The 18478-nt window shown below is 47.9% G+C and overlaps 1 protein-coding gene across 2 annotated transcripts in view; it reads right to left on the bottom strand.

The window, feature by feature from the left end:
* Nucleotides 1–1213: 1213 nt before the first annotated feature.
* The window catches only part of bcor (BCL6 corepressor), a 25420-nt gene continuing 8155 nt past the window's right edge, over nt 1214–18478 (bottom strand). For both annotated transcript variants that reach the window (XM_061088648.1, XM_061088649.1), the window contains 8 exons: nt 16942–17220; nt 15283–15590; nt 13920–14207; nt 6541–6707; nt 4881–5026; nt 2841–2918; nt 2512–2665; nt 1214–2414 (listed from right to left, as the gene is read on the bottom strand). In XM_061088648.1, the coding sequence (XP_060944631.1) occupies nt 2084–2414; nt 2512–2665; nt 2841–2918; nt 4881–5026; nt 6541–6707; nt 13920–14207; nt 15283–15590; nt 16942–17220 (1751 nt within the window). In that variant the 3' untranslated portion in view covers nt 1214–2083. The remainder of the gene's footprint in view (nt 2415–2511; nt 2666–2840; nt 2919–4880; nt 5027–6540; nt 6708–13919; nt 14208–15282; nt 15591–16941; nt 17221–18478) is intronic.

Here is an 18478-nt window from a genome sequence, read left to right as displayed (position 1 = left end):
TAGACAACAACATGGACTTTGGGGACGTGATGATGTGTGATGGACATTTATGACTGTTTTGTAAAATTGTAAAACCTAATTGATGATTGAATTGAAATGTCAGACTGATAAAAGATCATTAAAGATAATCCTTATGTGTTGATTAGTTTGAATAAACATTGTTTACAAATAGATACAAATAAGTTGTTAATACAAATGGAAATAAGAATTAAGCTTTTTATGCGACACATGAATCTTGTAGAAAACCAGGGCCACCACATCAGATACCAAATAGTACATCTAAGGTGAAACTGCATTAAAATTGGTTTGAATTCACAAAACTGTACAACTATTAAAATGAAGTGAACCTATTTAATGTAGCACTGCTGGGTGGTCAGCTTTCCCTTTAACCTTTTGTTCTACTTGCTCTGTGCATTGTTTACGTTTCCGATCACCTTCTTGCTGGAGGGTTCTAGATATTAGCACCTGGCCTAATGTTCCATCTGAGAACAGTATCAAGAGATTAAATGTCTTAGAGGATATGGTTGCCAGTGTTGTATTTTTTAGTAAGTCAACAAATCCCATTAAAAAAATTATAATAATAATAAATGCATGCTTTTGTCAACACTATCAAACATCTCTATCCATTGTCCACTTGTTCATGGAATGACAAATCTACAAATAAAAATTAAGGAATATACAGTAGAAAACGGAACAAAAACATTGATAATGATAACTTAAGTGTTCATCATTTCAGCTGATATTTTAGTTTATGTGGTGCATTTCCTCAAATCAAAGTGAACATGGAGCCCACTTTGCCCTGCTGGTTAGTTTGTGTTGATGCAGTCAACTAAATAAATAGTATTTTGTCAGTCATAATACATGGTAATATAGCTTGAGAATATTTAGAAACATCCCTCTGATTCAGCGCTGAAGGCCAATCCTCTAATAACAGCTATGAACACTGGAGGGCGCTACGAGCACACAGCAGCAGTGAGTGGGAGTTGGGTCCTTTGGTCACGACTGCAGCAATAAATCGCATGATGCCTACAGTACTAAAATATTCCAAAAGATGGCAATACAGGATTTTGTTGGTGGTCACACCTTGGCGACACGCAGCAGTAGCATATGATAATTTGGCAAAGAATATTCAATTTGACGGAGCAGCCAGAAAAACGAATTAAAATTCAGTGTAAGTCACGATCATTGAAGCAATGACGAGCAGAACCCATGATTCATCTTGCAGTTTGTATATTTATTTTAAAGCAACTTCTTTTGTAAAATATAAATACAAATTATGAGATATTTTAATTACAAAATTAAAACAAAAATGAACACACCAAAAATTACTTTACTGCAGTAGCCTCCCTGTTATATACAAGCTCTGTGCCGAAGGGTGAATATCAACATTATCTTAAAACTTTATTATACAAACGATTTTGTAGTTTTGCATGTTAAATTACAGACGGAACAGGAAGCAAAATCTGAGCTTTAAAAAAAAAAAAAAGATACAACAGAACAGCCCCTGAGGCTCGAGTGAGCGCTAAAGTCTGAGGAGGGGAAAAAAACAGGACATCATGTGCTTCCTATAAACACAAATACCACATTCAATAGCACAGTCTCAGTACTATCCTGTACAGCTACACACATGGACAATGTGCTGCTCGCCCACACACACGACCACTCTGAAAATCTTTCAGAGAAGTCGTGTGCAACATCCAAAAGAAAAGAATCTCGCTATTTAAATATATATGTCTATATATATATATATAGACATATATATACATATATCTATATAGTGATATATATATATACACATGTATAATTATTCACTTATATATATATTAATTTATAAAAATAAGACCATTATTAAGTCTACTTAGCCACAAATTTATTGATCCTCAGTTAATGGAGGGAAATATCTGAGCAGCCCGGTCAGCCAGCGGATCAATCCATCTGTACAGTGCACCAGTGCTGGTCCGGAGCAGGGCTGAAGCGTGGGAGCTAAGGGTCAGGCTAAGGCATGTCATCATAACCCCTGGTTGGTGTTTAAAGCAAACTAAAGTCAGTAAGCGTCAAGGTCCTGGTTCTGTGGCACCAGGGGTCAGGATGAGCCCAGCTTGCCGACAGCCTTGATTTTGTCCTTCAGTCTGTCCCCTGGGTGGTCCCAGCGGTCGTCCAGACACTCCAGCGTGGAGCCCAGCAGGGCGGCGAGCTCGGCGCTGTCCTCCACCAGGTCCAGCAGCTCCTTGCTGTCTGGATGGAAGCTCTCCAGCTCCTCTGGGCAAGAGAAGAGCTGCGACAGTGACGCTTGCTGGTAAAACTCCGCCTCTGCCACCGTCACCACCTCCATGTGTGGGAAGGCTTGTCTGAAACCACGGCCTGACATCCGCAGCCGGCGGAGCACGTCTGACAGTAGCAGCCAGTTTCTTGGCCTGAGACAGAAAAAACAACCGATGTTTAGGAACACGGGCCAACGGTGAGGCACAAAAAAATAAAACAGATGTGTCAGCTGCTGAGAACAAAACTCACCCTTGGGAGAGGGAAACCTGGATGTTGTAGCACGGCAGCAGAGGTCGGTCAGAGAACTCAAATTCAAACAGCTCCCTTTTGTCCTCTTCGTCCTCGTCCTCTGGGCCCGGTGGGTCTGCCAGGATGTCATAGATGCCGCCTTCTTCGCTAGACTCTGAAACACAAAGAAAATACACATGAATCCTGAGTGAGCATCCACATTATCATAGAAGATTCAAGGACAAATAGACATGAATTTCTCAAATCTGGATGGCAATGAAGATGTGTAAAATATGGTTTGGAACATAAATAGAAAAATCACATGTGATCATGCACTGGTCCGTACTCACCACACACAGTGCTGCCATAGAATTCCCAGTAAAGCCCTGGGTCGTCATCTAGGCGGCCCTGAAGGTCAGCAAAATAATCTATGGAGAGAAGCAGAGGAGCGAATTCCTGTTATTCAAGAGCTGCAACCCCAGGGACAGGCAACAGGGCAAACAGGGCAAATAGGGCAAATACAAATGCCCTTGGGAGATTACCGCAGAGAAATGGATAAGAGCGCGGTGAAATAGAGGAGCAGAGGGAGGGAGGGAGGGGAGGGGTGGTGTCAAGAGAGAGAAGAGAAACAAACAGAGCAAATGTTTTGGGGGAGGAGGCGAGGGCTGATGGTCAGGGGCCAGCGGCGGTACCACGGGGGAGGAGAGCGACTGTCTCCGCTGGGTTAGAGCTGGCTCTGTTCGGAGCCGGGCTGCAGACGGCTGCCAGGAATCAAACAAGAACCACACACAGTCGCACAGTGCGCGGACACACACACGCACACACAAACCACACAGAGCGAGCGAGCTGGAAACAAACAAGCAGAGGGAGCTGGCTAAGCACACACGGCGAGAGCAAAGTGTGTATTCAGCGCACACGTGAACACACATGCACGCACGCACACACACACACACACACAGAGAGACACACACACACACACACACACAGAGCGAGAGCTGGGCTTTGTGCCAGTGCTGAGGCGTGGGACGTCTGGCGTGTGTTTGGAGGGATTAACGGCCTCCAGATGAGTGGGACCAGGTGGAGGGAGGGCAGCAATCTCTCTCTCCCTCTCTCTCTCTCTCTCATTTTCTCTGGTGCTCGATCTCCCTCTCTCTCCCCCGCTCTGTCAATCAAGCAGCCATCGATCTAGCCGTCCACGCTCTTTTCAAAATTCGACACCACTTTCCAGCTGTCTACGTATAAATCTCCCTTTTCGCACCCAACCTGTTTGCCCTTCTGCCGACCGTCAACTTCCACCCGCTTCATTCCACTCGCTCGTCACCCACGTCTGTCGCTTTTTCTACAAAAGCCTGAAATAATCCGTTTCACCTAGTGAGGTGTTCATGCAATATTAAGTAGCTTGTTACAGAGGAAGTGTGCGTCCGTGCGCTTTCATTTCCTCCTCTCATGCGCTGGTTGTGTTGTCTCAGTTTAACTACAAACACACGCAGACGAAGCCCTCTGAAAGCACCTCGTCAGACGGTAGCGTGGCAGCCTCGTGAAAAGACACACACATGCATACAAAAGCAAGAGTCTCCAGCCAGAGCGAAAGCCCGTCTCCGCACGTACGCTGAGCAAACACAGTCGGCGTTGCTTAGTAACCAGATAGAGGAGCTCAGAGGCAGCAGCACGCACCCTGGCGGGCTGAGACTCCCTGTCTAACAGGTGGTCAAGGGAGGGGATAGGGTGAGGGGGTCCAGAGGAGGAATGGGACCACCGATCCGGGTATGTGTGTGGCAGTTGGAGGGCAGAGGATGAGGATATAAAAGAGAGGGACCGATACCAACAGGGTGCACAAAGGTCAGAGCACAGACAGAATAGTAAACAGTGAATGAGTCGAGACTTGGAGCTTTAAGGAACAATTTAGCCTTGTTCCACCTCAACATGTTGACCTGATGTCAAAAAAATGTTGGTCACCTTATTAGAAAATGTATTTATTATAATTTCCATCATGGTTTTAGATTCTAAAAAGCAAAAGAAGAGGGTTTGGTGGAAATTTGGCGTATTTTGCATTCTATAGATTTTCCATTAAACTTTGTGCAAATTTTAGTTTTCACTCGATTTATTTGTATTCATATAGTCAGTGAGTACTTGGATGCAAATTTTATTCAATTTTCATTATTTGTGATCGACATCACTTGCAAGGAAATCCCTGCGACAAGTAAGAGTCCTCTAATCCCCTTGTCTTCACCTCTTTTGTTGCCAGGAAGTCACAGACAGTCTGATTCACTTTTTTTTCTTTACCCTATTGTCTTTGAGAATGTCCACAGGGAGACTCGTGACCGCTGCATTTCTAAATTCCTGGCTGCACCGTGCGCATGACTGGACTGAGAAGCCAGCTGGGATCTTACCAGTGAGGAAGCGCTCCATGCTGTCGCTGTGGGTCATCTTGAGGAGGCCACGGCCAGAGTATGTGGCCAGAGTCGGGTCGGCGCCATAGGACAGCAGGACCCGCACTACGTCCAGGTGGTCGTTCTCCACGGCGTCGTGAATCGGTCTGGACAGACACAAATGAAAATAGATTTTAATGATAAAAGGAATATTAACAGAGCAGACAATACAGTTTTTAAAAAAAGATAATATATTCTGTGAGGAGCATTTAAAATATATCACTGACATATTGAGGTGATATTTTTATTGGCAGCATGTGTATTTCAGTGAAACCGATTTCAGATTTTTAAGGCTGAAATTCGACTTAGCAATGATCTCAGCTGGGTTCTGTGAACCAGTGTCGCAAATCTGCAAAACAAAACACCTTTTACACCTGTGCACAGCCTTTCATGAACAGACCCCCTACTGTAAATTATAATACAACGCAATGAAAGCCGTTGGCCTTTTTCCATTTAAAACAGCAGCTAATCTGTCGAATCCCTGCTCCTGCCGGGGACATATTAAAAAACACACACTGACGTTTCTCACGAGCTAACTTGAAGTCATTCTTTTTTCATGTGTGCACCCAAAAGGTTACTGCGTTCTGTAGCCGTTTTATTGAAGCAGGCTTTAAAAAGCTAGATCTGGCTGACGGGAATAAGCTCTGTCAGCTTTCTAACCTCTACGACCGTCATGTCTCAAGGAAGGTACAGAGCAAAGTGGACTATAGAGACGAGATAGTTACAGAGTTGCTGCATTTTGGACTTAAACATTCAAACTCTCTGTTGTCTGTATGGCATTACTATGCTGAATGTGCACAAACGATGCACCTAGCACACTTTTTCTTGCACACAGGACTTTGGCAAATCTTTGTCTCCTTAAGTAGAGATCCTGAATTCTATTGCGTTTTTTGTCCCCGTCATCTGATGCGATTTGGTTTCAATGATGTTTATGATTAGCCTGGGTGCCAGACGAACTTAGCCCCGCCCACAACATTTTTTGGTCGGGAAGTTCGGTCTGGAGTCGCTCCGTTGGCGAGAAACTATCTCTGAACAGAAGCTGTTCGGACCAATCAAATTGTCAGGGCGGGCTTTAAACGATGATGGACAGATGATCAACAGTTACGTCATCAACTACGTCATCAAAGAGCGCTTGGGTTGACTGTTTTGTTTTCCAAAAACATGCCTGCCGCTGGAAAGCTGAGATGTGTAGATGCTGCCATTGAGTCTGTAAGTTCTCCGTGTATCCTTAAATTATTTTTACAACATCGGCAAAAATCGTTTTTCATCTTCTTCTTCTACTTCTTCCAGCGTGCGTGCAGTTGGGTTCTGTTGACAACAACTATGCGTCGCTCAACATACGTTACATACTACGTTGCTCTGATTGGTTGTAGGTCTATCCAATTGAGCGAAGAGGCATTTTTTTTCCTGGTGCGGTTGAAACACGCCAAATAATCACAGCCCAATGGAGCGGTCTCAGACTCATATTCTGACTAGAATCATGAGTATGACAACATCAGGCTAGTTTATGATGGTTTGACGGCGAAAAAGCCATGATCCTGTAAATAAAACGTAAAGACGTGGCTAAGCATGTCTACGTTTCCGCGATTGTCTGTGTAAATGAATGCGTGTGTTTATTTACCTGGTGCCATCCTGTGCACTACAGTTGATGTCGGCACCGTAGTCCAGCAGGTGCTGCACTATGTTGAGCCAACCGCGGGCGCACGCCTCATGGAGAGCACAGTACCCGGCGTAGTCTCTGTGATTCACCTCACTCACTCTGTTCTCCAGACAGTACAGCACCACCTCCTGAAGAGAGCCAACACAGAAGCAGAGTACGGTTCAGTGTGTGAGATTATGTCTTGTGTGTGTGTGTGTCGGTAAGGGTGTGTGTGTGTGTGTGTGTGTGTGGACAACAAAAGCAAAACAAGACCGAGCGCACAAGTCAGAAGAAGCAGACGCACACACAATCAGTCCTTTCCTTTACAGTTCCTTTGGGAGAGAAATTAGGGAAACGAGGAACGGACTGTTTTCCGGTGCCAGACAAACGCACACACACACAAATGCTCTATAATACTAAAGCTGGCACCAGAAACCCTTTGAAAAAACTAAATGTGACTCAACTGTATTCAGCCTGCCAGATTCCGCTCACTAGCGCACGCATGAGTGTGTGTGAATGTTTGTGTCAGTGTGCTATGGTTGGGCCTGCCTGCCGCTGTGGCAGCCAGTTGCGATAGTTGGGCTCGGAACAAAGCGGAATGGAAGCGGAACAAAGAGATTTGACAGAGGCGCTCAAGAGCTGGAAGCGTTTCCTCTGGTCTCGGGCTGTGACAGTTGGGCATCCAGCACTAAGTAGTCAGACTGGTTTTTATTGGACCGGAGCAGCGTCTGCTGCTATTAAACAGAGGAGTCAGAGATAGAGCGCGGTGCCGTGGTGTGCTGATAAGAGCCCCCCCCCCCCCCCCCCGCCCCCCCAATCAGTGCGTCTCAGCATTGTGGGCATGTGTGTGCGTCTGTTTGAATTTGCAACTCTGGAAAATGTGGCTCCGGATGTTTTCCTTTCACAAAGAACGCAGCGGGAGATTGTTCAGGTCAGACGCGTTCACAACAACAGGATAATGTTCGTAACATTCAGGCGAGGGGGGGGGGGCGTCAGGGCAGAGCACGCAGGAGGCAAAGGATGATGTTTAAATTCCACTGTGGAAAATTTGTGCCTACAGGACATCAACACCAATCTCTCAAATCTCTTCTTTGCAAGTTCACATCTCTCTGTGTGTCACCTCTTTTTCATCCTGAGATTTGTTGGTTGTGTGTCCGTTGTGGGTCAATAACGTCATCGACAAGATCAATCGCTCCTCGTGTGTTTCCCAGCTGTTTTCCGGTTGTTTTCTCATGTGGCCTCGGTTGGAAATTTTCCAGACATATTACTCGGGGGACGGCATGAAATGTTCTGGAAAACGTCCAGAGCAACTGACTCACACATTTGCATTCTCACATGCAGCCCCAGAACATTTCTGAAAATGTTCTGAATTCAATGCATGTCTGAAAGCAGCTGCACGGTGGGACTGGTTAGAAGTATTTTAAGATTTTTGAAGAAAAATGAACAGAAAACTGCTAATTTTATACATATTTTAGCATAAATATGTATGCAGCACTCATACATTCAGACACACTCCTCTGTCCTGCTAACAGTTCTGTGCCGAGGGGAGGAGAGCTTCTCATCTGAACCTGGGGAACGACTGCAAACTTCCATTTCTATGCTAATTCGAGCTCGCCGTCGAGTCCAAGTGTTTCTCTCTCTCTCTCTCTCTCTCTCTCTCTCTCTCTCTCTCTCTCTCTCTCTCTCTCTCTCTCTCTCTCTCTCTCTCTCTCTCTCTCTCTCTCTCTCTCTCTCTCTCTCTCTCTCTCTCTCTCTCTCTCTCTCTCTCTCTCTCTCTCTCTCTCTCTCTCTCTCTCTCTCTCTCTCTCTCTCTCTCTCTCTCTCTCTCTCTCTCTCTCTCTCTCTCTCTCTCTCTCTCTCTCTCTCTCTCTCTCTCTCTCTCTCTCTCTCTCTCTCTCTCTCTCTCTCTCTCTCTCTCTCACCTCGCTCTTTCAGCGCAGGGCGTATGGAGGGAGGAAGCGGGAAGGAAAGGCAGGCAATTGAGAGAAAGAGAGACTGACAGAGGGATGTGTGGAGAAGGGCGGAGGAGCGGGAGAAGCGTGAGGCAACACCCCGGCAGATGACAGATAAATGAATCTGCGGATGAAATCTGCCGGGGCCGTCCTCTGGGCCGAGGCTGATAATAACAAGAGATGAAAGGGTGGTGGGGGGGGGGGTGTGGAGTCGTGGATGGTCGTGGCGGTCCAAAGTGTGTGTGTGTGTGGGGGGGGGGAGGGGGGAGTCATACAGGGGACGATCGGAGCCAATGTGGAGGGAGGGAGAATGAAGAGGTAGAAGGGCAGGATGCAGGGAAAGAGCAAGTGTGAGCAAGACAAAGTGCAAGAAAAAAAAAGAAGAAGACGACGACAGGGTGTGGAGGGAGGAGGGGGGAGAGGGTAGAGGGGATGCTCCAACTGGTTTTCACCCGCTGCCAACACTCTGTGTGACTGCTGGATAGAGATTCAGGAGCGCTGTGCTGAAGCTCCCCTCTGGGGGATTCCACTGTGTGTGTGTGTCTGTGTGTGTGTGTGTGTGTGTGTGTGTGTGTGTGTGTGTGTGTGTGTGTGTGTGTGTGTGTGTGTGTGTGTGTGTGTGTGTGTGTGTTTGTGAGCAAGTGTTAGAGAGACTGACGGGTAGAGCGTGATGATATGCAGCTTGTCTAAGTGTGCATGTATGTGTGTGTATGTGCATGCATGTGTGTGTGTCTGCATATATATATGTGTGTGTATGTGCATGTATGGCATGCGTCTGTATTTTTGTGTGGCGCTGACGAGTTTGTGTGTGCATGCGTGTGTGGCTGTGGAGGAGGCGTAGCGCTAAAACCTCCGGAGCCGTGTTTAATATCGCTGGGAGAGAGCGAGGAGCTTAGCACGAGAGCCCCGGCTTCCCGCCAGACACACACAAACACACACACACACACACACACACACTCCTCCGCAGTAAAATAAGACACCGCTACCCCTCCTCTCCAGCTTGCTCTTTCCCTCCGTCTTCTAATCTCCCTCTCTAGAATGCTTCCCTGCGCTCGCCTGCAATCAATGCATCACTCAGACATTTAACCCCTTGCAGCGCTGACTTGTATGCTCCTCACATACAACAGATATGTATGTGTGTGTGTGTGTGTGTGTGTCTTTCCCTGTAAGATTAAGAGCCAATATTCTGCACAGTAAAGTTGGTGCGTGCCCATACAAGTGAAACGTGTATTCGTTTGTGTGTGTGCGTGTGTGTGCGTGTGTGTGCGTGAGTCAGCCTCTTGTTGAACGACTGGTGTAAAACAGGAAGCTTGAGATTCAAATCCCTGATGGCGGCAGATAAAGTCGCATCCTCTCAGCTGACAGAAGAATTAAGACTGAATAAGAAACAAAAAACTGTTTTGTTGTATTAGAATGGAAACGTTGCCAGTCAGAGCTAATAACCTGTTCCGAGATATTGATGTTCATGAGCTCCAAACCAAATTACAACATTTAATTAGAGGGTGAAACAGCCGCCGACTGTTCCGGTGTTTGGAAATTCATTCAGGTACAAGTTGTTGACAGCTTGGTGACATAGCTTCAACGCACAGGTCTGGTTGGCTAGGTGGTTTAGTGAGCAATCCCATTTCTAGCAATGCCGTTGGAGGGCTACATCTCTAATGTAAACAAACTTAAAATGCTATTTATGTGGTTTGCTTGGCTAATCGGTAATATAATCCAAACTAGGTACGTCTTATCGCTAATGTACACAAACTTAGGTTGCTAGCTACGTGATTGGAAATCTAATTGTGTATGTAAAATAAATCAAGGTAGCGACTTCTGTAGTTGGTTGAGCTAATTGCTAATGTAATACAAACTAAGGAAGCGTTCCAGAACATTATGCTGCATAAATCGCATGACAGCTCCCAAAAAGTGAAGCCAAATCTTGATCGCCCCCTGGTGGCAGTAAAGATAATAAACCCTGACAATAGTGAATGTGACATGGACCAAACAAAAACAGAGTACATGTTGAATAATTTCCCTTTAAATATGGTTTCGGTCTTTTTAGATAGTTCTTAACACACTGATGTCTGTTCAAGTTTGGATTTTTCAGGCAAGTTTGGTTTTAATTCGTTGTTTGATGCGATAAAAACATCAGATTGACAGCAGACTGACTCGCGAATGGCCATGCCACTGTATTGATGGGACCATGTCACCGCTGCTCCATCCCCCGATGGCGCTAATTGTGTTGGGGATAGTTCATGTGCAGTGGGAGGAAGTGGAGACACGTCATCCATCTTTATAAACAGTCGCATTTCTATTGTGGAGCTGTTAAACTTTGACTCAGCAGAGCACAGCGTGGATGAAATGTGATGGGTTGATGCCAATATGATAGCTTCCTCTTCTCGGGACTCGGCTGGTCTGTGGTTCCCTCAAAGGTTGGCACTGTCAACACTCGTTGCTCTTGGTCAAAGGTGCAAATTTGCAAGTCAGAGTTCCGAAGTTGAATTTTAAAAAGGTCAGGCTGGATTTACTTTACCTCAACGAGCAAATCCACTGATCGCTGCAATTTAAGGCCAAAGTTTTATATCATGGATGCTTGCCCAGCCGGGCTCTTAAAATGCATTCCAGCTCCTCTCTTTGTTTGGATCACACAGGGATGAGAGAAGTAAAATCAAAAGGGATTCGTGGGAGGAGAATAAATGACAGATTGCACCTTTATCGGCGCTTTCAATGGGCAGAGCTGAGGGGCCCCGAGCCCCGGCACGAGAGGGAGAGAGGGATGAAGACATCCGCAGAATCTCGGCTCATTACCATTTCAAATGCTCGGAGAGCGAGGCAGACGAGGGAGAGCGAGAGAATAAAAGGGGAGCGAGGGAGGGAGGAAGAGAGAGAGTGGGCTTTCATGTGCAGAGGCACGGATCGCAAAACTAAACGAACATGAAATATGCACAGTGTCGGCCCCGGCATCGGGAACGGAAGAGCCGTGCGCACGTGAAATGACATGCATGTGTGCGTGAGGTGATTCTGCCTCCTGCGTGTGCAGGTCTGTACAGGAAGAGGACGCCTGTGTCTGTGCTCACAGGGAACCAACTGGTGTTTCACTGTGCCTCTGAGTAATTGCAGTCAGCATGTAGGGCGCCTGTGTGTGTGTGTGTGTGTGTGTGCGCGCGCGCGTGAGGTGACTGAATTTCCATGTGCAGATGCGTGTGGGTGTGCGACAGCGGCGAGTCGTCGCTCTGTGCAGCATATGGAGACGAACACGTCAGGATGTTTGTGCGTGTGCTTATTGGCTCATGACGGGTGTGTGCGTGTGCGTGCTTGTAATCAGCATGCGAGCTCGGTGTGTGTGTGTGCGTGTCTCTGTCTCTCAGGCCCTCATATCTCTCTGCCTGCGTGTGATAAGCCCAGAGCTTGCGGCGCTAAAACACCAGTGTGAGACAAGCGCTCTATGCATCTACAGGCTTGTATGCGAGTGTGTGTGTGTGTGAGGCGGTACGCATAAATTGGTGTGTGTCTATGCGCACGTCCTTGTGTGTGTGTGTGTGCGAGCGCGTGTGTGGGAGCCCCACGGGTCTGCCCCAGGCTTATCACACACAGGCAGCGAGAGACGAGCTTCCTGAGAGAGAGAGAGAGCGAGCAAGAGAGAGAGAAAGAAAGGGAGGGAGAGGGATGGAGGGAGGGGTAGGCGGGGGTGTTGTTTGCGCAGCGGTCAGCGCCTTGTTTGTGTAGTCTCAGGTTTTCTCCTCCCTCCTCCCTCTCCACACGCGGAGCGCAGGAAGGGAAAAATGCGAAGGGGGAATGAAAAAAAAAAAAAAAAAGGAGAGGGAGGGAAAAAAACGTTCAAGAGAGAGAGACGCATAAATCAGAGAGACGAGCCAGCTTCTCTCCAGCACGGCTGACTGAACCCTGCTGCTGCGCTGCACTCTGTGTGTGTGTGTGTGTGTGTCTGTGTATGTGTATGTGTATGTGTGTGTGTATGTGTGTGTGTATGTGTGTGTGTGTGTATGTGTGTGTGTGTGTGTGTGTGTGTGTGTGTGTGTGTGTGTGTGTGTGTGTGTGTGTGTGTGTGTGTGTGTGTATGTGTGTGTCTGTGTGTGTGCACGAGGGGGAAAAAACAGCCGCCGCCACTGCTAACCACAGTCACCACGGCACATTAGAGGGCCATTAGAATGCGATTATACTCCCAGTGCTTACCTCTCATTCACACTCTTGCTCTCGCCTACTCTGACTCCCACACATTATCACGGACACACACACACACCTCATCATCATAAATATGTACAACAAACACACACAACTATAAAGCTACCGGTTAATGAGCAACAAAAGATACCCACACCTATTTACAGTTCTGTGACGATACCTCTGCTGGTGATAAAAATCATCACGTGCACACACACACGCACACACACAGTGTGTCAAAAGGTGAGTGAGAGACAGAGCGGACACACACCACCCAATCTGCAGCTCAAGTGACATAAAAAAAAACACTTTGATCGATAAATCAATTTGTAAAATCTGTCAACAAGGGAGGAGAAACGTTTAGGCTCACGAACGGAAACAAGGGATGAGGGAGAACGAGACAGCGGGCCATCCAAATTTAATGAAAAGCTTTCAGGGCAATGGGAGTTTAGCGTTTCCGTAAAATATACACAAGTCTCGGTTTTTTTCCTTGAGCACGAGAGGATCTGGTTTTAGAGCGAATGAGCGGCAGCTACACACAAAGACAGAATGAAAAAAACTCCCGATGCTAGAGAGAGGCAGCGAGCGTCAGTCTGCGTATAATGATCCCACCGATCCCTCATGTTGTCTGCGCACGCGTGTGCACGTGTGTGTGTGCGCCTGCATGTGTGAGTGTGTGTGTCACACTTCGCCTCACGGAAAATTAATGAGATGTGAGAGTGAAGCGGAGGCAAGAGGGGAGGTGAGGAGGAGAGTGTGTGTGTGTGTGTGTGTGTCTGTGTGTGTGCGAGTGTGCTCGTGGGGAGGAGGAGGGGTGCCAACGACAATCTGAGTCACAAAGAGAGGAAGAGAAAGAGACTGCTGAGAGGAAAGGGGGGGGGGAGGGAGGGAGGGAGGGAGCGGAAACCTGAGAGAGAAAGAGAGCCGAGCCGGCGAAGAGGGGCAGAAAAGATGGAGTACGGTGAGAGGAAAGCGTGAGTAAGGGTGAAATGGAAGGAAATGCCACGAAAAGCAAAAGAAAGAGGAAGAATAGGGACAGATGCAAGAGAGGAATCAGAGAGAGAAAAAGTCAAGCTCCGTCTGCCAGAGTCAGAGAGAGGAACAAAGTCGCGGAGAAATGGAATGAGCTCAATTTGAGAAAAAGAAAGAGCGAGGATTTGGAAGAGACAAAGTGTTAAACGTGTAAAATGTGAGAAGAGAAAACGATAAAAAGGAGGGAGGAGGAGTCCCGGTGGAGCCTGTTACCTCGTAGCCGAGCCGCGCCGCTCTCTGGAGCAGAGTCTCTCCGGCGTTCTTGTTCACAATCAGCCGACGAGCCTCTGGCGGGATGGGACGCACTGCGGGGGGCTCGGCAGGGGGCGTCCGGTGCAACCCCTGTGCCGCCTCCGGGGGGACGCTGGCCGCTCTGCCGTTCACCTGGGGCTGCAGGGAGGGCGGGCAGAGCGCGGCAGGGGAGCAGGGCTTGACTGGAGAGCAGGGATAATGATTAGGGGAGGCGGCTCTCTTCCTCGGAGCGCAGCGCTGCTCACTCAGCTGAGGAGAGAGGGAGAGGGAGAGAAAGAGAGGTGGGGGGGGAGAGTTAGAGTCTGTGCCACATAGCAGACAGGACACACACTTTTTACCCAAAAAAATACAGGAGTGGCTTAAGTTTAAATAAGACAAAACCCATCCAAAAATATTCAATATATTTCAAACATCATAAATGTTTTTTTCCCCCACTTTACTTTTTGAAACCATCTGCTTTGTTAACTATTAAATATATCTTGAAATGCTGTATAGATGAATTTCCAGTGTTTACGTATGATTATTGTGTAGAGGAGAAGACGCACATTGCATCACACACACACACACACGCAGCTTTCACACCATCTCTTCACGCTCCAAACACTGCAGGCTGGCACGCCACTTTCCTTTAACCGCTAAACCAACAGAGTCCTCGGAGCGCGGAGAGGGAGTTGCCTGCCTCCGTGTGTGTGTGTGTGTGTGTGTGTGTGTGTGTGTGTGTGAAGTGCGTGCCCTCTCAGTGGAATTCCATGTTGAAGCAGCTGTCAGGCTGAGGAGGAGCAGGGCAGGAGAGCAGCGCAGGCGGAAAACAACTAGCCTTCTTTTTTTTTTCTTAAATTTTTCCCCGTGCTCATTTTTTCCCCCTCTCTTTTGAACTCACGAGCTTCATACGCTCGACCGTGGCTGCCACATTCCTCACTGTGTGTGTGTGTGTGTGTGTGTGTGTGTGTGTTCAGCACTAAGTGTTATGTCTAATTGCACCAGGGTTTGTTGTTATGTCAGGAATGCTCACAAACTCGCAGACACTCACGGACCTGGCACGCACCTACACACAAAACAGCAGCGATGACACACGTTCGACAATTAAGGCCACAGACAAACACACACATGCACGCCGGCGCTCCGCAGGGAGTCGCTCAGGGTGGGAGGAGGTCAAAGCTCCAGCAGCCCTCTAAACATTGTAAACATACTTCCTTCCTCTCTCCCTCCCTCCCTCCCTCTCTCTCTCGGCTGCATAATCAGAGGCGCCGACAGGCATACTGAAACCCGCGGCTGCAAACATCCCGGCGCCCGACTCGCGGCCTGACGACCTATCAGCTCTCACCTTGTCCTCCTCGGCTGCTCCCAGATCGGCGACACACTGCTGGCCCGGGCTGATGGGAGTGGCGTCTTTCCTCTTCTCCCGCTCCCTCTGGCTGGTGTGCTTGGTTTTGCAGGGCCGCTTGCCCTTGGGTTTGTCCGTGTCACTATGGCGACGAGGCTTGAGGGGAGGGGCGCCTCCCACGGACAGCTCTGGGGCCGGGGAAGGGGGGCCCCGCCTGGGCTCTTTGAGGCCACGGTCACCTGAGAAGTGGTCCGGCGGGTACGCTCTGTCCTTCGGCTGGCCGGGGGGAAGGGGGGGAGCGGAGACTCCTGGAAGAAGGAGGAGAGGAACAGGAGGAGAGGCAGAGTGAGCGGCGGATGGTGTGCGAGCTCGGTGGAAGGGGAGGATGGGAAGGTATTACAAGGCCATCTCTCACCCTCCGTTGGTTTATTAATGAGCACACAGAGCTGTCTGGGAGCGCAGCAGGCCCGCTCGCTCCGGAGGAAGAAAAATAAAACGCACACACTTGCACATGCACGACACAGGCTCACACACACACACCGCTGTAGAGACTCGCGTGTGCTCCTTCATGGCAGCAAGGACACTGCTATGGGTAATCTCCTTAAACAAATGTGGCACTGTCAGGTCTCAGCCTCACGGTACATGTTCATATGAAAAATAAAAACGTGCCCTTGATACCACAGAGTCATAATGCTATTTAATAGCTTAATGGAAATACATTTTCTCTTGAGGATCGTGAGCATTTATAATGACATGGGAATGTGGCCTATGCCTGATTTGTGTTACGATGCAACTCCAGAATAAACAGTCCATTAAATCAGACATAGGCTGGAAACGAAAGGAGAAGAAAGTGAAGTTATACATCCTGCTGACGCTTGTCTACAAACACTTTTCAACGTATCATCTGTTGCAGAAAAAGCCATAAAGATGCTTCACAACGATGAATGTGCTTTGCCGTCTGATAAGTGGGATCCTGACAAAAATGAAGGAAAAGAGAAACACCGCAGCCCTGACAGACGCACAATGAAATAACCACATTCATTCTAGCAACATGGCCGTTGCCAGGGTGATGTTATCTAGAAAAGGCAAAAAGAAAAAACTACAGCCAATCAAGGCCTGTGGTTTCTGCAGGAAACATAAAGCTAAAATCTCCCCTGCTTTATTCACTTCCTTTAATCTCTCTCCTGCTCCTTTATTCTCTCCTGCTTGTCTCGGCTGTGCCTCAGTTTGGGCACATGAAGAAGAAAAAGCCCGGTTTTAATAAGTAAAAAAATCATTGATCACACATTAGTCACACTACACCTGCCCACGCATCTCTCCACCAGCCACTTCCCTCTCTCTCTTTCATCTACTCACAGGACCGGCTCAACAAAAAGCCCAAAACCACAATGAGGAGTGGGGGGGGTCGAAGGGGGGATGACGCCCTTCTGGTCCCGCTTCTGATTTCTCAGCCTTTTCCCCTGGCAGGAGGAAGTCTCCCCTACCTCATTTCCTATTGCCCCCCCCTCCCCCCTTCTCCCCAAAGGCTTCACAGGAAATCCCCTAAAGACGCCACGCTCAACCAGAAAGTGAAACGTGAGCCAAAGATAGATTTCCGTTACCCCGGCTGAACTCGAGAGAAACAAAGAGTGGTGTGCGCGGCTGCCGGCTCGTTCTTACCATTAAGCAGCTTCTCGCATCCCCACTTCCTGTTGATCTCGGCTCTCTGCGCCGCGGCTCTCTCCTCCGGCTCGCCGGCGCGGATCTTGCGCTCCCGCGGGCTCGGCGCCTGGGCCGCCGACCGGGCCTGGGGCCACGGCCGCTCCTGTTTGATCTCAGGAGAAGCTGCGCCCGTGGCTGGCTTGCTGAGCCGCAGTCCCTTCAGCTCGATGCAGACCTTGAGCTTCCTCACCTCGTCGTCCTCCTCCTCCTCGTCGGGACTGGCCGGCTCACGCTCATCTGCAAACCACATAAAACATAGTTGGTGATGTTTGCCTAAAGAAGCTTTGTCCTGTGAACATCTTGAAAGGCACCGCTTTGGAGATTTTCTGTTAAAACATGAGAAGAAAAATATATATATAAGTTCCCTGCCTTTCATCTTTCTGGGCAAACTCTGTTGGTCTCCAATAGTACCAAATACTTAGGGCACGTTATTACAGACACGTTGGAGGATGATGCCGACATGTGCAGACAGAGGGGATTGCTCTATGGCCAAACTAACATGTTGGTCAGAAAATTCCACCACTGTACAGATGATGTTAAGATTAATTTGTTTGAGCCTACTGCACCCCTCTCTATACAGCTCCACTCTGGGTGAACTACAAGAAGGAGAGCTTGCGTAGGTTGAAAGTTGAAGTAGCCTATAATGACTGTCTGAGGATACTCCTGAAGAAACCCAGGAGTACTAGAGCCAGTGAGTTGTTTTGTAATATGGGTCCAACCACCTTCATGGCCTTGCTGAGGATCCTAAGTTTTAAGTTCATGAGTCGGCTGGACCGCTCAACAAATTTAATAATTGATCTTATGACAGACCCTGGCCGCAGCTCTGTCAAATACACATCCAAGATCTGGGAACACTGGCATGAGTGCCTTTTGTGGCCCTTCTTTCCCTGTATATTTTTATGTAATGTTTTGATTGTATGTGTTGTTGTTGTTTTTCTCTGTGGGACCTGAGCCTGTATTAAAGTTTATATATATACCATTATATGATCAATTTAATTAAACCCACTGGATTAACTAAGGAATGCATGTGATGCATCGTAAAAAAAGGTTTCCACCGTTTCAAAAATACTTTTGTCACCTTCTGCAACACAGGACTATGTGTGTGTGTGTACATATGGCAAAGTGCAGCCGCCTGAGCACAAAGAACAAAGGCCATTAATCACCACATTATGGCTTGTAAAACCCTAAGCCTTACATTTAACACACACACGCACGTTCTCAAGCACGAGAAGCAGCGAGCGCGATGTGAAGCAGAACAACTCCGGAGGAACAGGGGAGAGAAGTCAAAAAGCCGGGCAGAGAAACAAAGCAATAAAGAGCGGAGAGGCAGAGGGAGAGTTCTCCCCCCTGAAAGTCACGGGGGACGGGTATTTGACTCGTCTGCCAGGGAGAGCAAGCGCAATACTGCATGCCAGAAAAAAGAAGAGGAAAAAAAAAAGGAAACCCAAACAGATGAGGGAAAAAAGAAAAAAGGAGATGAAAAGAGAAGAAAAGA

The sequence above is a fragment of the Limanda limanda genome, chromosome 16 (assembly GCF_963576545.1).
Source record: "Limanda limanda chromosome 16, fLimLim1.1, whole genome shotgun sequence".
NCBI classification, from domain to species: Eukaryota; Metazoa; Chordata; class Actinopteri; order Pleuronectiformes; family Pleuronectidae; genus Limanda; species Limanda limanda.
This window is presented reverse-complemented; position numbering and strand designations above follow the sequence as displayed.